General features: G+C 42.5%; 2 protein-coding genes across 2 annotated transcripts; both read left to right on the forward strand.

The window, feature by feature from the left end:
- The first annotated feature begins 2,983 nt into the window (after positions 1 to 2,983).
- Positions 2,984 to 14,034, forward strand: rexo1 (REX1, RNA exonuclease 1 homolog). The gene is made up of 16 exons (XM_061077897.1): positions 2,984 to 3,284; positions 4,413 to 6,265; positions 6,356 to 6,442; positions 7,737 to 7,944; positions 8,048 to 8,196; positions 8,285 to 8,422; positions 8,631 to 8,757; positions 9,337 to 9,462; positions 9,584 to 9,724; positions 10,233 to 10,346; positions 10,438 to 10,511; positions 10,782 to 10,892; positions 11,192 to 11,307; positions 11,435 to 11,573; positions 12,253 to 12,373; positions 12,956 to 14,034. Exons 1-16 carry the CDS (start codon positions 3,092 to 3,094, stop codon positions 13,042 to 13,044), a joined length of 3,786 nt encoding a protein of 1,261 aa, XP_060933880.1. The 5' UTR covers positions 2,984 to 3,091; the 3' UTR covers positions 13,045 to 14,034.
- A 7,700-nt stretch (positions 14,035 to 21,734) lies between these two features.
- zgc:101100 (uncharacterized protein LOC445169 homolog) lies at positions 21,735 to 24,675 on the forward strand. The gene is made up of 3 exons (XM_061078195.1): positions 21,735 to 21,900; positions 23,253 to 23,428; positions 24,163 to 24,675. Exons 1-3 carry the CDS (start codon positions 21,735 to 21,737, stop codon positions 24,673 to 24,675), a joined length of 855 nt encoding a protein of 284 aa, XP_060934178.1.
- Positions 24,676 to 25,183: the final 508 nt, after the last annotated feature.

Raw genomic sequence — 25,183 nt, forward strand, 5'->3', positions numbered from 1 at the left:
ATGAATGTTCACCCACTCCATCAGCATACTGGTGACTAGATAATGAGGGAATCTTCCTTTTTGTGTGAGCTATCCCTTTAAAGCCAAACGGATATAGCCATCACCTGATTTAACCCCTATCTATATATATATATATAGGGCCTATATGTATACCACATTCATCAGTACTTGTGTGAAATTGTGAGAATACATAAATACATTCATCTCAAATAAAGAGAAAAACATGCTCTGCAACAACTGTTCATTTCCATGTTCTATTTTAAGTCCCTTGAAAGATGAATGTGTGTATTTGTACAATTATCACCTGTTCATATTTTTTATGTCGGGAAAGTTTCTGTATTCATCCCATGAAATTGGACTTTTCTTCATCTTTCACAAAAAACAAAGTTCAAGTTTCTCAACTAATCTAAAAGCAAAACAAAAATCTGTTTATTGCCCAACTTCTATTTCAGTATTGCAAAAGTAATATGGCAGCAGGAAATGAAATGATGCAACCGCAGTGTTTTCTGTGCAGCCTCCAGGGAAACTTCACATACATTAGTCTCCCTCTACTGGAGAGTTTTCACAACTGCATGTGGCACTACACTGACAGGATTCTAACGAAAGTGTATCATCTCTGTATTTAGTAATAAATAACTGTCTGATACAGGTGGAGCTGATTGTGTCTTTAATAATGAAATAAACAATCTTCTTTTCAATGTGACTAAACTGAACTTCTCTGTTAAATGAGAACAAATCGATGTGCGCCACAGATCATGGGATTCCAGGTCATGAGATTGAATCGTGAGATCTGAAGATAGTCAAGTGAATTCTATTTATGCACTGAACACTGGTTTGGAAAACAGAAGTCCTCTGCGTCTCAGTTATCTTTGCAGACTGAGATGAAAATGAATCTTAAACCCTTCCCCAACGAAGCCAGACTTAAATCTGTTAGAGTTGGATTTTTATTTGGAACCACAAACTTAACGGTATCAGGCCAATTTAAAAAAGGCCTATTTTACATTGTCATTAATATTAAAAAACGTTTCCTTTATCCAGATCCAACGCCAAAATTGTATTGCTTATTTCTTGGCCCATGTCTCATCCTCACATCAAGTTTCATGGAAATCCGTCGTGTAGTTTTAGTTTTTGTGTTGTTTTTTTGACAAACAAACAAATGGAGCAGAGTTAAAATAGAATCAAAGTAAAACCCTGTACAGTAAAGCCTCTGTGTCAAAATAACAGAAACAACATATCTGTGGGTGTATGAGTGTGTGTGTGTGTGTGCAGGTCAACTGAAAACAACAGTTGACCTGCTGTTGGAGCCTCGGTCCCTGCGTCTGTGATCATCTGAGCAGCACCTGAGGAGGATGAAGATGATTGGATCACATGTCTGCATGGAGAGCACAAAAGGCCTGAGCACATGGTGGTGTGGAGTTTGAGAGGCCGACTGGGTGGAGGTAGGTATCAAGAGGTGTGTGAGGAAGCGTTTGTTCAGGGATTTTCTAGAACCTGTTAGATTGTGTGGGGTTTATGTTTTAATAATTAAAACTTCAGAATGTAGACATTTTGTCACTGGTTGATCAAAATTTAAAAAGTCACTGATCACATTCAGTAACTTGCATATGGGAATACAGTTAGCAGATGTGATGTGGTCATTGTTCTTAAATGAGGTTACAGTACTAGCCTAGGTCTCCATGTTGTTTTCTGTCTGGAATGAAATGTTTTTAAACTACCGTGACCTTCAGTAAATGTGTTTAAGATTTAAAGAAAAAACAAATGTGTTCATCTCTAAAACCTGTAATTCTCCTCAAACATGTCACAGAGTTTAGCTTGTGTTTAGACAAATGTGACTCGAATGAATTGATCAGATTAGGATTTAAAACAATGGTTGGACATCTGTGGAAATGTATTTATTAACTTTATAGAGGGATTCAGCTCAATCTTTGTAAACTGAATGGTAGCCTACTGATATTCTTAAATGCTGCTTGGGAAAAGATGCAAATAAAAGTGTTTTACCTTAATGTTGTAACTGTTCTTTAAATGTTAGAGAATGTCATGTGATATTTGGGCCATGGACTGTTCCAAGGGACTTAACATTGAATTTAAGTCTTTCCTCCCAAAAAAAGCATGATGGCCGTTCCAGCCTTCAAGCAAACCTCTGAAACTGGTGATGGCGTGGAGCCTTGTTGATGGGATCTACAAACCTGGCGTCATTGCTGCGTCCTGTGCACGGCCATCATGGAGTTGAAGGGATTTTGTATTTTTGTTTCCTTTAGTCTCAGGTCGAGCAAAGGGGATTAAACATGAAAGAACAAATTATTTGATAAACTGAAATGTTTCTTGTATGCTTGTGATATTAAATCAAATGATTATAAAGGTGTTTGAGCTAAATTGTCATTGCTGTTGAAGCCATTTTATTTTAGGGGCCCTCAGGGCTCAGTCACACTTCCTGCTCTGCCCCCCCCCCCCCCCCCCCCCCCGTTGCAGCGGCCCTGCCATGTTTCCACAGCAGTCAACCTGAGGCCAAGAGGAACCACCACTGGACTCCTGAGAAATAAAACCTTTAACAAAACACTTGTCTTTACTTTTGTGACAAACCTGAGCTTCTACATCACAGCTCTGCTACTTCAGGAACTTTAAAGTGTTTCTGTTCACTAATGTTGGAAGTGTTGAGTGACAGCAAGTCTATATAAATGTGATAAAGTTGAGGAGAGGAAACTTAAATCCTCAGCAACTCGTAAACAAACACATGAATAATAAGCGGACATCTTTATTTTCTCTGGAAAGCACTGATTTGTTTCTTTAGCTCACATTTTTAGCAACTTTGTTTATTTACTGGACAAACCGGAAGCGAACCCAAGGGGTAACCGGTTCATTTCCTGCGTGACGTCAGCGGAAAGACATTCACGTAGAGATGCCCCCCCCTCCGACCACCCCCATCCCCCCCTTCCGCTCTTCCTCCGGCTCCTCCCACCGATCCAACATGGCGCCGTAGGGACGTTGTTATTGTTCCGTTACTCTCTCCGGTTCTTCGCGGCGCCACGAAGCACTGAGCCGGCGAAACCACCCGAGCGAGGCCAGGCGGGCATGAGCTCGGCAGCCGGACGCCATGCTACGATCCACCGGCTTCTTCCGAGGGATCGACTGCCCGTTCTACGCCGAGTCCGGGGAGGCTGGCGGCGGCAGCCCCGGGTGCAGCAGAGCCTTCTGTCACTTCAGGCACAGCCGGCAGCGGCGGCCGGCCCACGGAGCTCCGCCGGCGGACGTGAAGAAGCACCGGGAGCCGCTCTCCTCCCAGAAAGGTGCCGGTCAGTGGGGTTACCGGGGGGTTGAGGTCGATACTGGGACGTGTCAGGCCGCTGGGTCCCGCAGGGGGATCCTCCCGGGGACCAGACCTCAGGGTTCCTCCCGGTGTCAAGGGGGTTTCTGTTGTTAGCTTCGTTAACATCGAGCTAAATATCTGCATCGGGTTCCTCCATGGAGAATGAAAACTGAGGAGTTTACTAGAAAGTACATTGTTTGGTTTATTGTGTTGAGCTGCCAGGGAAGTTCAAGTGCAGAGTCACATCTGGAGACATTTCTAAACACAAAATAGCTGATTTTAAACATTAGGTTTCTGAAGCCTCAAACTTCACATCCAGTCCAGGGACCATTGTTATACATGTAATAATAATAACTTATTCATATAGTACTTATCCTACAAAGTGCTTCACAAAAACCCATGGCAAGAAATGATTAAACTCAAATAAAAGGTCTTCAACTCAGTTCAAAATTAAGCTCCCAGTCATAACAAAACCTAATAAGGTCAAGACCTTATAAGTTCAGTTCCCACAATGAGCAGCACTGTGGGAACTGTGGGAGAGAGAGAGCTCATTAACTGGATGTGGTGTCACACTGTCCCGGAAAAATAAACGTGATAGATAAACAGAAATTATAAAGCAAAGGTTCCAGATACTGTTGCCACCAACAGTATCCGGTACTGTTCTCGGTCTCTGTTCTCGGTTTATTAGGGACACTTAGACAGAGATGATTCAGTCATAGGGTTCCATCAACTCCTCTTTAACACTGTTTCTTCCAAACACAACATTGAAACCTCCTCTAACATTGATATAATAAAATGACTTGTACTGTAAGAGGGTAATTTAGTTCATTTTGGTTGTGTGAAGTGTTGAGTGTTTAAAACCCAGTGTGAAAGTTAGTTGTTGAATGTGATTTGACAATTAATTTGTTTGCCTGGAGCTTTAAATCACATTTCAATGGCAGCTTGTAACTTATATAGGAGTCAAATGAAAATTTTTAATCATCTAATGTGCATCGGTTGCATCAAACAAGATACCAGCTCCTTATGGTGGCTTCTCTTTTAGTAAACTCAAATCTTAAACGAGTCTTGGTTCAGTTTGAATACAACCATTTCCCTTGTGTCCCTGCAGATCAAGGTTATGATCCCTTCAACCCAGAGGTGGTGCGGCCCCCCGAGCAGCAGAATGGGAAGCCGGCCGGGTCGGGGGACTTCACCGGGGCCCTGGAGCAGGTCAAACGGGCCATCGAGGAGGTCCGCAGTGAGGTGGAGTGGGAGAAGAGGAAGCTCTCTCGAATCGGGGACGAGCCATACAATCCCAGTGGGAGTACCAGTTCGTCTTCATCTCGTGCCACGAAAAGCAAAGCTCCGTCTTCACACATGGCCTACGATCCTGGGAGTTACCAGATCACATCAGTCGGTTATAATCCCTCCCCCGGCTGCAGCAAGTACACCTTGGATGCAGACAACCAGGGGAGCAACAGTAACTCTATGGAATATGTTCCCACCTTGAAAAAGCCTCCAACTCGGACAAAAACGTACAAACTCCCGTCTCCCCCTTCCAGCCCAAAGTATTCAATCAGCTCAGTCGCCTCAAAGTGTAAATACACTCTGGACAATTCTAAACCTTCTACAGACATGGAGTACGACCCTCTCTCCAACTACACGGCAGGAATCGCAGCGAAAAGCAAGAGGGCAGAGGCGGCCCGGGCTGGCAAGACTCACGGGAGCAAGACACAGAAGCTACCTGTGCGTGATTTATCAGACGAGGAGTACGTTGTAGCTGTGAAAAAACCACAGCAGCCGAGCGTAGACATGTCCAAATACACGTTTTCTGACTCTGAGGAGGAGAGCTCTGGAACGGAGTATCGACCCACCTCTCTGAAGAATCTCCAGCAGAGAAAAGGCCACACTGGAACGGCTGGTGTCGCTTTGGCGAAGGAGAAAAAGGAGAGAACTGAAAGTGTAACAAATGCACTGACACAAAGGAATAAAGAGGACTCGGCACAGGACTCGGACGTCCAGGTAGACATTAAGCGAAAGGGCAATGCAGAGAAGAAGAAGCTGGTTAGTGGAATAAGTCATGAGAAAAGTGGCAAATCTGAGAAAATCCATAAATTAGAAAAAGAGGCAAAGAAAACATTAAGTAGTAAAAGCGGTAGCAGCAGTCGTAACGACAAAGGTTCAATAAAACACTCAAACCAGGAGTCTGCAAAAAAAGAGAACAAGAGTCTAGGGAAGAAAGATGATAGTAAAAACACGATCACGGATAAGAGCAGCGATAAAATCCAGAGGGAGGGAAGAGACAAGAAGAGAATTGATGGTAAAATCAAAGCTGTGGAGAAAGTTCAAACAGACTCTGGCAAACGACAATTAGACACAGAGAACGATTCGAGGGAAAGAAAGAAACCCAAAACATCAGACAAGGAAAAGGAGCACAGCAGGAGTAAGGATAGAAATGGTAAACTTGACACAAGTAAAAGAGAAGTGAAGAAAATGAGCAAAAGCAGTTCTCAGGGCGGGAGCAGCAGCAGCCACAGTAAGGGAAGTTCTGCAAGTAGCAATAAGACCAAGCACAACGTCAGCTCATCCAACGGGAAAAAAAGACCCGAGAACAAGCGGAAGAGTCTGAGCCACGCAGATCTGTTCGGAGACGAGAGTCCGGAAGAGGCGGATGTGATCGAGGTGGACGACGACAGCGATGAAGACGACGATGGAGAGGAAGTTTTGGTGAGAAAGTCAGCTGATGCTTTAAAGAGGGCGCGTCTGAACAAGAGGAAAGCGTCCGAGCGAACTCCGTCTTCCTCTGATGATGAGGAGGAAGTGGAGGGAGGCAGCGCAGGTCGGGACGAGGTGGAGCATCTCGATATGGACTTCTCCGGTTTCGAGTTGGACTTTGACTCAGATCCCATGGAGGAGTGTTTGCGGATCTTCAACGAATCCAAGGATGTCAGGAAGGAAGACAAGGGCAGGCAAACTAAACAGGTACCTGCACTTTTCTGACCAGATTCATATTTAGCTGATGCCAGTTGGTGGTTTTGATTTGAATCAACAAGCTATGTTGTGTCCTCTCAGCCCTCCAGGGATTCCGATGAGGAGAAAGGCACAGAGACGACTCTCATCCCCGGTCAGAAGAAGAGAGTCTCACATTGTGTTCCCAGAGTAAGTGTGAGGTTTTCATCTTTCACCATCACACTGTGTCGTAACAGGCCCCGTAAACATGTTGTGAAATGGTATTAGAAGTTGCAGCAATTCAAAACAACCCTTTATACAAAGCATGCTTGCAAAATGGTATTTAAGAGGTTTAAATAATACTTTTTTACAGAATAAACAATGCAGAAAATATGTGTATTTATGTTTAGATTTCACATTCATAAAATATGTTTAATTTCTCAGTTCAAGTTCTACTATTCTTTTTATTTAGAGTTTACATTTAAACTTAAAAATCAATCAAACCTCAATTAAATATCTTTGTCTTAAGTGTTTGGTAACAACATCTAATAAATCATTGCCAATGTATTTTCTCAAGAAAAAATATTTATCATCATTTCCGTATCAGACATTTTTACCCTTAAATCTCCATATCGGTCAGGCTCTACTGCATAACATTTTGTTATTAGGTAAACTATTGACACTGTAGGATTTGAGTCCTGACTTCGTACACTCAAATCTGAGTTTACGCTTGAGTAAATGTTTCCGGTCAAACTTCATCTTTATTCTCTGGTCATGAGACACAAACTCAAAGTTGCCATAAGTGACTCTGAAAACCTCGGAGATTTCTTTGTAGATATATGAGGAAAATAAATCACACAGGGACAGAATAAAATCTCTGTGCCAGAGGCCGGGAGAGCTGAGGCCGGCCGGCAGTTACAACAAGCAAGGAAGTGTGATGTGAGAATATTGTGATCTGAGGCAGAACGCGGAGGTGGAGGGGCTTTCCACTTCATCTGGTAGTGAAAGTAAACCTGCTGTTTCCAAAGGGGCAGTGAGCTAATCAGTCAGCTGAGTCATCAGTTAACATACAAAAATACAGTAAAGAGAAACAAAATCAGATCAGTATTTTTTTCTTCATGTAATTCCGATCATACTCGATGATGATGTGGTCCTGGCTCTGTGGGTCCTTCACTATTTGCTGCAGGACGCCTTGTTCTGCTTGTCACTGGTGATTGTTCTCTAGCTGTGTGTTAGAGTCGCTGTAGCGCTGCAGAAATATTTCGGGAACAATGGGACACCTCCCTGATGGAATATAACGGATAATAATCTTAACATAAGAGCTTCAATCCTTTCCACACTATCACATAAGCTGTTCAGCGTCCAGCTACTTGCTTTGTCAAAGAGGAATCGCAACAAATACTTCATATTTGTGTTCCTATTTGCATTAGCAGACTTTCAGTCGGATGCCACGGTTGGGTAATTTTCAGTGACAAATAAATACTTGACTGCTCCTGTTTTTCAGAGTGAAGCATCTCAGTCTGGGGCTCGGCCGTACAAGAGAGCCTCGGCCCAGGAGGTCTGCTACCAGCGCATGCAGCTGGCCCAGCATCAAGCTGCTCAGCTCTCTGCCTCAGTCAAAGCCGCCTCCCAGAGCTCCAGCTCCATCTTCCCTGGAGAGAGGAAGAGGGTAGCACACCGTCCCGGCCCACCGACCTCATCCTCCAAAACCAGTACGGGTCCCTCTGTCACATGGCAGCAGCCTTCAGCTTTGTCTATATGACATTCAGAATTTGAAGTCACATCTGTGTTTGTGTGTGTGTTTTATCTCACTAGGTTCTGCAGATGGTAAACCAGCTGTCAGTCGAGTGCTATCCCCCACCCAGACGCATCACACTGTCAAGGCTCAAACCACAGCCGGTATTCTGTCCAAGACTGTGTCCACTGTGACGGGGAAGAGGATGGCACACACTCCCACCATGAAGGTATCCACAGGTTTCTAAAGCCTATAAAACAAAACTAGGTATAATCTGCAATGCCTGACGTTTTTTCTCTGTGCTTTCACTTTTTCAGAGTTCTTCGATGAAGCGGCCCATCATCCCCACGGAATTTGGGGCCAAAGTTCCTACCAACGTCCGCCAGCGCTACCTCAACATTTTCCTAGATGAATGTGTGAAATTCTGCCCATCAGAGGACGCTGCCTTCCAGATGGTATGAAAAACCTCCCAGTAACACTTCAAACTGGGATCTGACTTTCTTCCCTCTTTTAGCTTGTAACTATGTATAGTTCGTAAACTGTTTGGGAGAAGATGCTTCCTACATTAAAAGTCAAATGATTTCATTCCGAGGGCCTCTCGATTGTTTCCCAGTGGAACCAGCTGAAGTTCGGACAGTGATGGAGATGTTATTCTGGTTTCAGGGCCTGGACGAGGAGAAGCTGGTGTATGACCGCAGTAGCAGTAAGAGCATCTATCTCAATATAGCTGTCAACACCTTGAAGAAGCTCCGCGGCAAGAGCACCTCCCGTCCAACAACACCCGTTCCCAGTAAGTCACCTCAACACACAGGAAACACAACCTGACCATGACCTGTGGGTCAAATCCGGTGTTTACCAAAACATGCACGACACAGCGGGAGACCTTCTGCACAGACACATTCACACAGCATTGAATCCTCCACATTAGTCATGGTCGAGTTGGAGCAGCAGGCAGGAAGTGACATATTACCTCCGCTGCAGAGATCACAGGATTTACTGGACAACACAGAGATGCCGTCCCCAGCTCTGATCACCACCATCTCTCTTGACTTCTTCATCGGTGTTTTCTACGTGTGTTTCACCGGGAGATATTCGTTTTCTTTGAGTTTTTTTTCCATTTTTGCATCTGTTGTGTTTTAGAAGCACAATCCACCCCCTCACTCGCTCACGCTGAATCCTGCTGGGGATCCCCTGCTGTGTTCTCACGACTTTCTTAAGATGCATCAATGAGCCGAATAGATATAATATATATAATATGATGCACTGCAACACGTGAGCATGGACTTTAGTGATGTACTGGTTCCATCCAAGTAAACTCTAGTTGTTAACCCCTGTATCTTTGTGTGTTTGTGTTTTGTTGTTTTTACAGAGTACCCGGGGGGGTTCGGTAGCAGGAAGGTCCTGTCCCATGAGGAACTCCTCGGGGGTCGGTTGGCTGCTACAACCAGCTTCACTGTCAACAGGATGGGAAAACAGCAGGAGGAGAAAGTCACAGGTGAGGGACCAATTAAGTATTTCTCTTTTTCTGGGCTGAGCTAACAGTGGAGCGCCTGGTTCGCGATGACGTGAAGGATCATGTTTACAGTGTTTACACGTGTTGTCCTGTTTCTTTGTAGGAGTCACTCTGTACAGGAAACTGAAGGCGTACATGATGACAGAGGAGCAGCTGCAGGAGCACGGGTACCCAAGATTTAACCCAGAGGCTCCGGGCAAGGCCTTGGTACACAACGTCCCAGAGAAAAAGGCCGTCACAGATCGTAAGCATCTCATTTGTAAATTAAAAACAACATGGGTATACAGCATGTGGGCCAGCAGTTATTACACGTTCAGGTAGTCTCATGCACCAGATGTAGACTGAGGGTATGAGCCTGCTGTTGTCTCACATGGCACCCCCCACCCATCCTGTTACTGTTGGCTATAAGAAACAACAACTTCCTCCGAGCTGCCTCGAGCAACCTACACTCTGAAAATAGCAAGTTTTGACAAAGATTTTGACTGTGCAGCCAGACATCAGTCTCACGCCTTTGGCTGTTTTTTGTTGCTTTTTCTTTTTTAAGAATTTGTGAAATCTGAAGACAGTGATCACTTATCCACTTGTTCCACTAAAAATAAGTTCCTCCTTTACAATATTTCGCTTCTCAAGATGATTGGAAATGTTTACGAGAATTAAAAAACGAAGTGTCACCATTACTACAGTTCGGACTCTGGACTGCGAAGGTTCGGCTGTGTGAGACTAACTGACTTGGCTTTGTAATATTTTCCCAGCCTTGAACAAGATATGCTGTCGATGTGGACTAGAGTATCGGATCAATGTCAATGGCAACTGTGTACGGAAAGAGGAATGCAGTTTTCACTGGGGACGTCTACGGAGACACAAAGGTAGGTTTGTTTCCATTTATCATGTATTAGTGTAAATAGTTGTAATCGTCCAATTTAAATCAGATTTGTCTCTGTCTCTTGTGTCCTTCAGGCTCTGGAGGCTGGGAGACCAACTACAACTGCTGTGCTGGTGCGGTGGGCGCTCCAGGTTGCCAAGTGTGCAAGGTATCATCAGAACCTCACACAGTGTAAAAAGACTGGGCTGGGTTTATGTTTATGGCATGTGTGTCAGTATCAGGAATACAGTTAAATTAAACTGAAAACAGCTTTCCATTCAACCACTAGGGGTCAGTCTCTTTCCTTTATTTCTGTGCATTCCAGTTGATAATGTAAATAAACCACTTCCAGGATAAATTCTTGTTTTCGTATATCGTCCAAGTTCTTTATTTTCTTAAGATCTCACCCCTTGAGTTCACGTGTTTCCTGTTCCCACAGCAACATGTTCAGGACGGGCGTAAAGAGTCGTTAGACGGCTACATGTCAACGTTCAGTAAATCTCTACCACCAGATGGCAACGGAGGGGTGTTTGCTTTGGACTGCGAGATGGTGAGTGAGACAAATGATTCCAAAACATGAACCTCCTGAATAACTCCAGTGTAAATACAGACTTGGCCTTGAACATGTATTCTGGAGCTAATTTATTGGTGGGACCGTTTTATTATTGTTGGGCAAGTCATTCAGAGCTCAATCTTTTATTAATGCACATTATTCTTCCATCTGGTGAAATCAGATTCTGAGAAGCTATTTGTCATTTTCAGTGCCCTGTTGTGTGTTGTTGTCTTTCCAAAGTTCACAGGGTCAGTGTGGTTTTCATTCTGTCTTGTGTTTTTGTCCTTGTGTAATAGTGCTACACAAAACAAGGCCTGGAACTGACCAGGGTGACGGTGGTCGACGCTGAGATGAAAGTTATCTACGATACCTTCGTCAAACCTATAACCAAAGTGGTGGATTACAACACACGGTCAGTTTTTGCCATTGGACTGGTTATAAAGTAACTGTCAACTGTTGCCGAGCCTTCGATTATTTGAGTCTTTTAAACAACAGTTCCAGAAACAGTATTGTAAAGGCAGTTTTTGTCTCACACACAGATTTTCAGGGGTGACGCAGGAGGACCTGGAGAGCGCCACCATCACCCTGAGAGACGTTCAGGCCGTGCTGCTCAGCATGTTCAGCGCTGAATCCATTCTCATCGGACACAGTCTGGAGAGCGACCTCTTCGCTCTGAAGGTGCCGTGACTCTACATTTATTAACTCTTGAGACGCTCTATGTAACAATTTGGTTTAATTTGCAAGGGAATATAATTCAATCTAGAAGATGTGTCAGTGACAACCAGAGAATCATCACCTTGCGGAATTTTAATCTTTTTTGAAACTTTACAGAAAGTAGTAAAAGTTAAAGTTTGTATATTTTTAAATGTACAAAGTGTCAACACTATTCATTTGAAAAGAAAACCCCACACAACCCATCACTTGAAACCAACTTACACTCGTGCTTGTATTGATGAATTGGACATATCGATAATAGTGCTTTTCTACTTTTAAACGACTAGAAGAAGAATTTGTGAAAATAAGTGTCATGGCCCTTGGATTCGTGATTGAGTCATTTTGATGGTTTTATTTTCAGGGACAAACTGTGAAAACTAATAGTCAGAAGATATGAGGAAGTATTTACAGGTGACAGAGTATTTCACCTATAGAGCAAAAGGACATTTTACAAATCATCAAGAGCAGTGTCGAGAACACTTAAATTCAATTCTGTTAAACTGAACTTATAATAAAACGGTTTCTGTAGCTGAATGTTGCTTTACTGGGAGAAACCCTTTGTTCATTGTTCCTTTGCCCAGGATGAGACGCTGGGTTTCGGTCGGTTTAATCACTCTGCCTCTTCCTGTCTCTCATTTTCCAGCTAATCCACAGTTCAGTCGTAGACACAGCCATCGTGTTCCCTCACCGCCTCGGCTTACCCTACAAACGTGCCTTGAGAAACCTGATGGCTGAGCACCTCAAACGCATCATCCAGGACAACGGTAAGAGATGTGTGATCATAGCACAAGAGTAGAATCCGAATGGATCAATAAAAGTAATACAGGAAAGTCCAGGGAAAGTGAGTCAATGTAATAAAGCTGAACTCCGATAAATTAAAAAATCATAAATGTGTTATATATTATATCATGTGACTGCAGTCTGGCCATGTCTCCAGCAGATGTCGCTCAACTGCTCTGTGTTGGTGGAAGTCTGAGCGTTGAAGCTATTGATTGTACAGTTTGCTGAATTCCCTCATTGAGCCAAGTTTCTTCATCACTACATATGACTTTTTTCTGAAATATTTAGGTCTGTCCAGGACTAAGAAAAAAAAAACTATTAACAGTAGTTAAACTAACTGTTTACTTCAGCAAAACAATTTCTTAAGATGCAGAAGTTCCTTTTTCGTCTCTAAAAATCATTAAGTTTCTGTGAGCCTGTCCAGACCTGGAGTTAACATCTGTCCTGAGAGATCTGATCTTGGTCCTGAATGTGACTTAGATATAATTTAGATAAAGTCTTTTTACCAACTATTAACTGGATTGCAAATGGATTATAATTTCTAATATAATTTCCTGTGTTTCCAGTGGACGGCCACGACTCGAGCGAAGATGCGACCGCCTGCCTGGAGCTGATGATATGGAGGATCAAGGAGGATGCAAAGGGCAAAAGATGACCTCTGACCCCTCTGCTCCACTTTCTGCAGCACGACTTCCTGCGTTCATGTTTGTGAGCAGGAAGTGAGAAGTTCCGGAGGCCTGCACCTGCTCTCAGAGAGTCTGAGTGGTGGAGAGATCAGAACAGAGGGAAGTCTTCATCAGTAAAGTCTGATACCTACTCTTTCTGAAAAGCAATAGGAGGCGGAATTGACAGTGTTTTCATTTGTTTGTATTTCAGTTCTTAACCATGTTAGTTTCAAAGTATTTCTGTTATTTGAGTGGTGTCTTTTAACACCTCGGACAGTCGATGAATAAAAACCTTTCTATAGCAGAACTACTCAAACCGCCGGGGCATTGTCCGCTGACCGATAATGATGATATTCATGCCAGGCTCCACCCTCAGCCTAAATTGCACTATAGAAATGCTCTTGTTGTATAGGGCCAAAGTCTGAGTACCTCATCTGTGTTATACTGCATTCACTTCTAATGGATAACACATGTTCTTAGTTACACATAAGTGCATTGATGTCTTAGTCTGTCAAGCATTGCTGTGTAAATGCACTTTTCACGATGCGCCTCGCCTGGCGTCACAGATGCTCTGTTCATGCAGCGGTTCTTATCGCCTTCATTATGTCAGTCGGCTCTCAAACCTGAATAATCCTATAATACTTGATCATTTAAAATAAGCGAAACCCTCAGCAGACGTTGTAAAGTCTCTGCTGCTACCTGTTTGGTAAAGTTGATGGACGATGTCACTGTAGTTTATAGTTCAGACAAAATACTATAACCGCCACCGTCTCCGTGTCCGAACGTTGCATGAGATATAAAATATTCTTTCATAAACACAAAAGTAGGCTCAGTATTGTAGAATTGAACCTGGGTTGTGAATTACTGACACTTATCATTTAGTGTGAATCGGCTGTTTTATGTTGAAAATGACAGAAGATTTAACCAAGTGCTGTAAATATGCAGTTTCCTTTTGTATTTTTGGTTGTTCATCTTTTTCTATTAAACGGTATTAGTAAAAAAAATATAAGATGTCGCTCCTTCTTTATGCTCCTCTAGACGTCTGTTTTCCTCCTGCTGCCGCCGTCAGCAGCGGAATCAACAGTGCATGAAAGTGTAACAGAACCAGGTGGAGTGGTGGCTTTTCATCATGGGATGTTCCTGTTTAACCGTCACACTTTCCTCTTTCCACAACTTGGCACATTTGCGTTAAGTCACGTCTCCATCACTGACTAGGAAACATGTTCGCCCACACAGTCCTGATCTGCTGTGCTGTGTCATAATGTTTTTTTCTGCTCATCCACAAGACTCCTGTTCTTCAGTCAACCAGACTTTTTGCCATCTTCTACAATTTCAGTGCTCCCCAGTTTTTAATGCCTCTCTGACGGCAAGGACGAGCAGCTGGAGACATAATGTAGTCAGGTTGTATGTCTGTCTGTCCAACCTTTGCAATTTGGGCATCGTGCGGTAAATGGTTACATCTCCCTTTCATTTCTAATGCTAAAGCTGAGACTTTGCACTTAGATTTGAAATCCATTATTTTATATCACATTTTACTTGCCGTAGCTCAGATCCAGAAAAATAACAAATGGTTTACTTCACTTTTGGTCTGGACTGCAAGTGAACTCCGCGTATTTACTGAATCTAACAGTTAAATAACACTAAAAACTTAAATGCAGGTTTCCAGTTATATACAGGACAACCTTGGCTCTATAAGTAAAGTGAGGATGTTTTCAACAAGAATACCATTCATGTTTTTTACTTAGGAAGAACTGCATGCAAAGTTACTTAAACAGATTAAAACGTAAATCAAAACAATATTTTCTGTAACCACCTTTAAAACAGAGCAGCACTTCTACACAGTTTTTGAAGGTAAAGGGCAAATATGTTGTTCTAGGCGTCTTGGAGATAATCTACTAGATCTGAAAATGCAAATTGTGCGACATCTGTAAAACTTGTATATCAAGTTAAAGTTCACACTTTATTCCAGTGGTTAAAACTACTACTTATAAGTGCAATATAACAACAAAAATCCGTGAGTGTTAGGCTGCGTCACAAATGCTTTAACTTCTGATATTCTATATTCTATAGTACATTTTACGGATGATGATTTTCTACCTTTACTTGAATAATCTAGTCATTTCTTTAGTATTTCCCCACATTTGAATTTCTACCCTTCCTCCAGTGGAAGTAATCTCGGCACACTTCTCCCACCTCTGCTGCACAAATAGTTTTTGACAGTGTGACAGCTTTCTCTCGGTACAGTGCCGGGCCTCTTTCCGTCTATATGTCTCTTTAACAGCAGGTGCAGCGGCCGTAATTCTCTTTTCTTCAGCAGATGTGTAAATTGGGAAAAAATGGGAGAGAAATGCTAAACCGAGAGGCCCATCCTTTCTTCGATGTGTTTGCCTATTAAGCTCGTCCCGTCACATGTCAGGATGCATTTCCCGAGGCCGGGCCGCAGACCCCAGGTATTAAAAGAGCCAGTTAGCCGGGATCAATACCTACACAATGTTCCAGTGACAGGGAGGGGGGCTTCCTAGTGTTTATCGAGTGTTGCAGAGATTTTGAACATGTGGAGCAAAGCAGCTTAGAGATCGTCTTCATTATAGGATTCGATCAGTGCCTCTCTTTCTCTGTCCCCAGTGATCACCTTTGACTGGTGGGGGTCAGGGGGGGGGAGCAGCGGGCCGGGGGCCTCCACACTGACCCCCTGCTGGGAGATGGAGAGCTGCATTATCTCCTGTGAGAGCCTCAGCAAAGAAACACTTTAACTGGGCTCATCCCAAACAGACCTGAAGCTGTTTATCAATAAGCAGCTCTTCAGAGAAACTGTTAGATTATCAACTGAGCGAGTTGTTTAATCTGAAGACGTCACCTTGAAAACAACAAACTGAGAACTAAATCAATATATCTTTCAATCATCATTAGTTGCAACACTGATCCTGATCCTGCAGCTCATGGTACTGAAGGCTGCAGCTGATTTTTTAACTTTTACTTTCACTTTGAATTTACTTGCACTTTGACAAACTGTCCAAAATCTCAAAAGTGCTCGTTTCTTTTTCATCCTATAAGCAAAAAAAGCACAGTTTCAGGTCTGATGTTTTTTCGGGAAAAGTGTGTTTGTTTGTGGCTTCTAAATATTTCGATAATGGTGACATAAACTAAAAGATCAGCCCTAAGAAGTAGACTTAACACTTAATTCTTGATCGCTACCCCTGGTGGCTGGTTGCAGTATAGGTCATTAACCAATGCTCCTCCATGTTAGCAGAAGGGAAAAAGCTTAAAAGTACACATGGAATACATTTTTCTCGAATATTCTATGTAGTTCCCATCAGGCCAATGTTTTTTTTAAGTTTTGTGTTTTTTAAAATTGCTTTGTTGCTATTAAAATGGGGAGAAACACCATGATTGACAGCTGGGACTGACTTGGTTCAGTGTGTATATCTACTGCAGCTCCATCCCCCGATCGCTACAGCTCAAACTTCAAATGTTCAAGATGGCGGCGTTAGTATCCGGTATGTTTTGGCTTCACTTATGGATATTGGGAGTGGGACACAAGTCGTCCATCTTTATTTACAGTGAATATTATAAATGGATCAGTGAAAAGATACAGGTAAATAAGAGTGGGCATCATCGGATGGAGAGAATTGAGGATGTTAGATATTTAGAATCTTAAATCTGTGCACAAATACACATTGACGGGATGACGCTTTCTCAGTCTCGTGCAAAATCACTTCTTCATATCCTGACTTTTCTGTGTTTTCTGAAACTCCAACCTGCTTGGAAGTGGAAGAAAATCATTGTTTACACAGTTCGTATTATCACCAGGCTTAAAAACACACCGGGGTCTGCTTTCTCTCTGTGGCCTGAGTTAAACCCTGCACCCCAGTCTGGCCCGCAGTGGGTACCCCTGACCCCCGCGGATACCCACAGCTGCCTGGCCCTCTCCCTCTCTCTCTCTCTCTCTCTCTCTCTCTCTTTCTGTCTTTAATCTGTGGCCCTTTCGTCCGACTAAGCGTATGATCTTTGCTCAGTAACTCAAATTGATCTGCGGGCGGAGCTGCTTATTGCTCTGCTCCCGAGGGCCTTGCAGCAGATCATAAGAATCTAATTGGAAGCTAATAAATCTCTTGGTTGTATAAAGGGGGGGTGTGATTATAGTCCGATGCACGTCTCACATGATCTTCATTCTAGATCATTAAATTCCCACTAATGGTTTCGGATTCTTCACTTCAAAACCTCGGCCTCTAGCAGTCGTGAAATTACATTCTCCCTCAACCTACACACACACTGCGAAGCAAAGCCGACTCGGTGTGTGTGTATGTTTGAGATTTCTGTGTGTACTTGTTGTGTTTGCAGCCGGGTCAATGTCACTCTAAGCCCTGAGTGTGTCACAGCCAGTGTCAGGCCTCACAGCGTGATCCTGGCACTCAGAGGGGCTTAAGAAGACCGGCTGACCTGCCGCCCGCTCAGCCTGTCCCCCTCAGGTCAAAGGCCAGCCGGGCCCTATTGATGAAGAAGTCTTTAGCTTCTCCACCCGTTCTCGCTGCTCCGGCCCCCACATGCTCCCGGACTCACATCCAGGCCCCCGAAAAAAGGCCTCTCGGTTGTGTAATGCATGCCGATCGATCCACTTGGTGTCCGAGGGGGCCTTCCTTTGAGATAACTGACAACTACAAAGGTCCCCTCCTGACAGGCCCTTGTCAATACAAATTTCTACTATTGATAAGTAATTAAAGAAAGCCCGAACATAAGGGAGTGCTGCTTTATAAAACATCTGTTAAACAGGGGACATTAACAAAAACGACTGAAGGACAAAAAGAGTAAATAGAAAAAGAGTGAGTCCCCCTGCGTCCTCATTCATCTCAAAAGAATCAGTTTACATCAATCTGTCTGTCTTTGTACATATATAATGAACACACTCAGAGAGAGAGAGAGAGAGGATTAATTGATTAGTCAAATGGTTAAAATAGTATTTGTCCAGCAACAATTTTTAAAAACCAAATATATTTCTTTGATTTCCGCCTCTCAGTTGTACAACTTGACTGTTTTTCATTGTTTTTTGTGATCACACACTGAATCTATTCTTGTTCTAGAGCTTTTTACTCATTATATTTGAGTCAATGTTTGTTTTTTCAGTCACCAGGATCCAAATCTTTCCCCTTAAACCACAAAATAACTACTCCGACAATGTGAGAGCTTCCAAAATGTTCCAAATGCCTGATGTTTAAAGATTGAAACAAGCAGTTTCTCCTCATTGTTTTCCTCAGCATATAAAATGAGTTTGAACTTTAATAACTTCATGTTATTTGACACGCTGCAGGATAAACACTGGAGGTTCTGACTGTTCACGCTGCAGGGACATTAGTTTAATTCCCTCCACTCTGTGACAACAGCCGTTAAACCTGTGCGAGTTTCACCTGTTCCCCGGTCGTCGGTGATGTGGCTCAGTTTTTTGTCTTTTTGTCTTTTATTCCCTTTAATCCATGCATGTGTAAGTGGATCCTCTAAGACCAGGATAAGTCCCTTCAAGCAGTTTGAAACACTACAGGAGGGACTCAAACCCAGGATCCTCTCATTTACCCCTGCACCTCACTCCTTTAATGCAACTTACTTAGAGTATATCCTGGTGATTAGACCTAAAGCACCCAGGGCTGCTGCTTAAAACCACTGATTAACTCGAAGACTACGGGAATATGGTGATAGTGTTGATTAGAGTTGCTGTGGGGGGGGGGCCTTCGTGGATAAAAGCCCATCCGCAACTTTTGGATGAGAGAGAAGTGAAGTGAGGAGCTAATTAAAGATTGAACCCTGCTCCTCTTGATGGGTACAGGAGGTGAACCCGGCCCGGGCCCTGCTGGCCTGCAGGGGGGGAAAGGATCCGGAGGGGGGGGGGGCCGTGCAGTGAGTGAGTCGGTGGCAGCGGCTCCGGGGATGGGGAGGGTCACACACAACCACACTCTTTGTGTGCCTCTAATCCCCCCAGCCAACACAGCTTTGGCCAGGTTTCATCATGAAAGTGCCATGAAATAACTACTTTTTTTCTCTCTTCGCAGTAAATCTCCCCTAATCCTGCGGGCTGCGGAGACAAAGGCCTCTGGGACCTAATCCTGGAGCTTTTAGTGGGGCTGAGGGGCTGGCCGACAGAGGCTCTTCTAAATGACTTATTTCTATCGGACACTAATATAGCTTGACAGCCAAGAACAGCGAAAGGAGGCGGAAAAGAAAAAAGCCAGGGGTAAAGGGAGCACAAACATTTTCACATATTTTGGGACTCTGAGCTGTTTATTGTGTGCGAGTGTGAGAGGACGAAGTGAACCGTGGTTATTGGTCTTTGCAGCCTCAAGGTACACAGCAGTGGGGACGACTCGAGTATAGATTTAGAGAAAAGTAGACAAGTTCCTTATATGCAGCTGATTTCGGTGCAGGAATGTACCTGTAGCTTTTTAATGAGCAGGTCTGGTGGAGGAGAATCTGCCTTGAAACCGAACAGAGAGAAACAGCTCCACGATAAACAACTTGTCCTGCACTGACTGCAAAGCATTTTTATACCAAATGAAATTCACATTACAAATGTTAAAAATGGATGAATATGATGGACGGTGTGGTTTCACTTGAGTTTTCTCCATATTCATTTGCTGAGACAGATTTTTTTCTGTTTTGAACTTCTTACAAATACATTAGAAACATAAAAAATGGATTTGTTTGGCAGTAAAGTCTTTTATTAACAAGTTTACATAAAAAATGCATTTGTACATTTTGAGTTAACTTCACTATAAAGGAAAGACACGTTGAAACCAATAATTATTGGTCACTTCATCAAAGGAGTTAGTATCGAAGAGTTTTTAAAACATTGTTTAATGGTAACTTTTACAGTGTCTTATTTTGGAAATTGTAGATTTCTCTCTCTTTTCCCATACAAGGTTTTTTTTAAGAACTGATCATCTGAGGATGGACCCTGACAAAATTTGGATTTGTGTTTTTCATCTGAATAATTTATTGATAAATTAATGAATGTCTTAATTGCAGTGTTATAATTCGAGTGAGTTGAGACATTTCCCTTCTGTGTGGACAAGACTAACCAGATCTTCAAGGAGAAAATACAACAACAACAACTACTACTACTACTTCTACCCTAAATAACGCAGTGGTCAAAGTATTCAGAAGAATCTGTCCCCTATAAATACAATGTTTTATAAAATGTTGTGTAATAAAACTGCACCTTGTGGAGATGGAAATGCTGTGAAAAGACAAATTGAGAGAACTTCTCCTGTGATGTTTTATTAAAGGTTTTTCTCTTCCTGAGAAACATTTCTAATTTCGCTGGGCTGCGTCTTAAGACCTTGTCCTCATTGAGCCGGCTTCAGATTAACTTCACACGGTGACAGTTTATGGGCAAAATATGGCGCCTGTTAGCAAAACAAACCCTCGGAGAAAACCCCCCTGTGTATGGGAGAAAGGGGGCCGAGAGGGAGAGGACAATCAAAGGCTGTTATTTTAATCTGTGCTGCCTCGGAGATTAGCCGACCACATTGTTTTAATTGTTTTAACGGGGGGAATGAAATGCTCGCTTATAGGGGGGATCCTTGGCATAAATCTCTCAAGTTCAATAGTTTCAAAAACTTGAGCCCCTCGTAGCCCCCCTCTCTTCCCTCATCCCACCTAATCCCGGCTAATACCTTTCTTTCTATTGGCTAATGGCTGAGGGGAGCCTGGGTAAATGCTTCTTAAAGAGTCGTGGGTGAGAATGGTTTCGGGGAATGAGATGTGTGGCTCGACAAAGAGGCGCTGCTGTGTGAGGATTTAAGGCCCAAACTGAGACCAGACCCCGGACCGGTGCTGGACCTCTGTAGACGCACTAGGACCTCGGCCTCTGGAGCTCAGGTAAAACAACGAAGGACTAAAACACTGTGATATCAGAAAGGTTTTCATGTGTGAGTGAGGGGCCAGTTCTGTTTGGGACGTCAATGGTTGTAATATGTTGTTCTTATGGCTGTTGGATGGAAAAGAGTAGTAAAGCTTGGTTAAAGGTGTGAATTTAAATTAACCCAATTAATTGTACAACTAGCTGCAGGGGTATAAATAGAGGGAATGACCCAATGCTTTGTTTTTTTGCTGCTTTTACATTCACATTTCTATATTTAATTTTTTTTTAAATGATTAATATGAAAGTCAACATGGTTTCCTTTGAGTTTTAATTAACTCAACAAATGCTCATTGGGACCTTGGCTCACTGAGATAAGTTTATTTTTACTTTCAAGTGAATTAAATTATATATAAGTAAACTTTACTATAAAGGAATCACACCTCAAATGAATTAGTAGAGTTTTTAAAACAACCAACTTCTTTTGTGTCTTTTTACTTTTATGCCACAATAAGTGTATATTGGTCTGTAAAGAAAAGAAAACTAAAAGAGGGATACAAATAGAGGAAATGGTCAATTGTTACCTGATGTTGGTTCCTGTGATGTTAATTCTCACAGTTATTAGTTCTCACTAATCAGTTTTATAAAATGAATTAATCAGAACATTCCCATTCATTTATTTCACCACATTTGCTGACAAGTTAAGCCATTTAAAAATACTTTAATGCAAATGACACAGAGTTTTGCATTGAAAAAAGAAACGAGCCTCAATGTCTCCTTCATATCTGTGGATTTAAAATGGCACCTTTCCCTCTCTGTTTCTTTAGATTCACCATGAACTCGTTGAATTTCTGCGGCGCATCCAGCGGTGGAGTGTTTCCTCTCCACGGCGCCAGCTCCATGTTGTTCGACCTGCACCAGCAGATGGCGGAGCAGTACCACGTGTACTCCGCAGCAGGGCCGGCGGTGCACACCCTGTCTGTGGCGGAGCGGCTGGCAGGTGGGTCCCCGGGCTCCGGCTCATGTGGAAGCTAGAAGTTTCAGCCGCTCCATCCTCTTTAAAGTATATAATAAAATAAGAAATGCGATTTTATTTTGTTTTAAATAATCTAAGTAACTCTCGAAGTTGGGGTGGAGAGCGTTGAGGTCACATGTGAGGGTCAGATGAGAAGTGGGGTGTTAAGCTGCTAGAGGAAGGAATACAGCTAACTACCTAAATACCCAAGAGGAGCAACAGTGGAAAATAAATCTACTCTGAAATAGCCCACTGTCGGCATCTTTGAGGTATTTTTAAGATGCCAATTGAACTATTAGATCTTTTAATTAAATATAAATAAGATGTTTGGCTTTTAAAATATCACCTTTATTGATAAACAGTCAATTTAACAGTTGAAACTAAATCCACCTCGACCAACTAGAACAGTAAAGGGTTAGCTTCACATGAATCCCTCAGTCATAATAATCTGATTATACAATGTGTATTTCTTTAGCACTTATAGATATTTTTCTGCCTGAGTACTTTTAATTTTGATACTTTAAAGACTTTTTATTGCATGACTTTAACTTATATTATATTCACCATTCAGCACGATAACGCAACTCTGCCTGAGGTGAAGGACACTTTCATACTTTTTCCTCTACTTCATAAAAGGCCTAAATAATGGTTGAATAGAACTTTTATAACCTATAATAAAAACGAATAGAAATGTTGATTTGTGGATTCTTGCCTCTGGCGACTTTCATATAACTGTCATTCATGCAACATAACTTTTATTAATAGATAGAAAAATGTACTCATGTAAAGATTGTATAAATAAAAAAGCTGGAAAGTAAAAAGTGTGAAAACTGAGTGGAGAAAGGTTACATTTCTTCTATGGAGGAGTGTCATGGCAACAGCTGTAAAGCATTTTATTTCTTTATATATATGTGGACAATAAAAACGGAAAAAATTATAATTTTACCAATTAATTTAAACTAATTTACAAACGAAACATGTATCTATCTATAAATAGTCAAAATAGATTAAATGATCAGAATTTAAGTAAAAATACATTATTGAAATTGTAAAGAAAATTATGGAATGGTCACATCAATTTGAAAATACAGAGAATTATTTAACTGAACCCACATAATGAATCAACAACACAGGTTTTATCAGCTTTTTACTCTCATTTTAGCTTTAAGAAGGAGTTATGTAAACCATTGGGCCTTGCTCTGTCATAAAACAAATGCTTTATAACAGTTGACCTGACATGTATGCTACTGACTAATTACACAGGTTGCTCCTTGTCAACCTCAGACAATGTGCTGACTCATGGTGTGATGGTTATTTTCCCCTCTCTGTCCCATCAGAGCTGATCCTGGAGGCTCGCTATGGGAACCAGCAGAAGCAGCGTCGCAGCCGCACAGCGTTCAGCGTGTCCCAGCTGCAGGCTCTGGAGAAAGCCTTCCTGCAGACACAGTACCCAGACGTGGGCATGAGAGAGAGGCTGGCTGTTTGCATCAACCTGCCCGAGGCTCGTATTCAGGTGAGAGAGCAAACTCCACCCGGCAGCACCTGACTGTTCACCTGACACCAGCACAGCAGCACTGTTTGTTAATGGGGAACATTCAGCTGGAGAAAACCCTGCTGCAGTAACCTTCTGATTCTGAAATAGATTGTCAATGAGTTGAAGAAAGTGGATAATATGAATAATAGTTACTGCATTATCAAGATATATTACAATACAGAAAATACATACATATCTACATTGCGCCATTTTAATTAAGCAATTTACCAATTCTATACTAGAAAATGAGAGGTTCATAATAATACTCAAACTAAACATAAAACTAAATTATATATTTGCTTGGTTTTTCATTTTAAAAATTTAAACTTAAATTTCACTTATTTCACTTATTTGTCTCTGTGTGTGTGTGTGTGTGTGTGTGTGTGTGTGTGTGTGTGTGTGTGTGTGTGTGTGTGTCTTCTTTCTCTGTCTGTCAAATGATGAATTTCTACTAATAGCTACGTGATCATAAAAATCTGTATAATGATCTTGTTATTTTCTGCTGCCTTCTGACCTTGTGTTATGTTATTTATTTTCATGTCATTCATTTAGATCAGGTTTTTCCTCTGAATGTTTTTACATGCACATATTACCTTTAATCTAATCTTTAAATTTGTTTTCAAGATTAAATCTCAGTGTAGTAATGAAAATCAAAATAAAATGAACAAAAACATAAACAAACTTACCGTGGTGGTTTCCTGTCGCTCCTCCAGGTGTGGTTCAAGAACCGGAGGGCCAAGTTTCGTAAAGATCAGAAGTGCTCCTCACTCTCCAGGGACCACCAAGGTCTGGAGGAGACCCCCCACCGCAGGAAGGTGGGTCAGGAGGAAGTGAGGCCCGATGACAAACAGGAAGTCATCACATCATGCACCGACAGCCACAGCCCTCCTCCTTTTCCTCCTCCTCGTCCTCCTCCACGTGTCCGGGATGTCCACCCTCGTCTCAGCCCTTCAGACTCTGATATCTCACGGTGCCCCCCCCTCCGACTCCACTCCCCTCCACTGTTCCCTTACATGCCGGGGGAGCACTACGGCCTCCCACCTCACCAGCCGCTTGTTGGAGTGCTGTCCGCCGACCTCGCCCTCCCCCCGGTGTTCTGGCCCATCATGCAACAGCACAGCTCGGCCCTGGGGGTGCACCCGTCATCAGTGACTAAAACCTGTAGCCTGTCCCTTCAGACTGCTTGTTCCAGAAAAGCTGTACCTCACCCTCACCTGGGGCTGTAAGGGCTGTGGACGTATACAACCAGATGTTTTCTCTTCTCATGGGACACCTGAAGAAATCCAGTGTTGGAGACAGGATGGAGAAGCCCCTTTCTGCCTTGTTCATGTTAACCTGACCACAGACAGTGCAGAAATATGATTTCTAATTTAGATTGTTTTCATTGAATGCCTGTCGGTCTAAAGCAGAGTAAAAGCTACAGTTTACATATTCTCAGATGTGATTTTAGCAGCGAATCTTATCTGGGTTCTGCTTTAAACAACATGTACACTTTGGTTGTTTATTCCATCACAGACAATAAGCAGTGTCAGCACCTAAAGATATTCCCTGTCTCCTTCAACGTTATTCAACTGGCTACAACGCCAAAAAGCTCAAAAGTAATATTGAGAAAAAGCCCCTCATTCTAACAAAGCACTGTAAAATACAAATGTGTAATAAAATTATTTGTTGTAGAATTTTCTGTTGTGTTCTTTCACTTTGATTTTGTGAGGATATGTTTTTCCGACTTAGAAT

Source organism: Limanda limanda, chromosome 9 (genome assembly GCF_963576545.1).
Source record: "Limanda limanda chromosome 9, fLimLim1.1, whole genome shotgun sequence".
NCBI lineage: Eukaryota > Metazoa > Chordata > Actinopteri > Pleuronectiformes > Pleuronectidae > Limanda > Limanda limanda.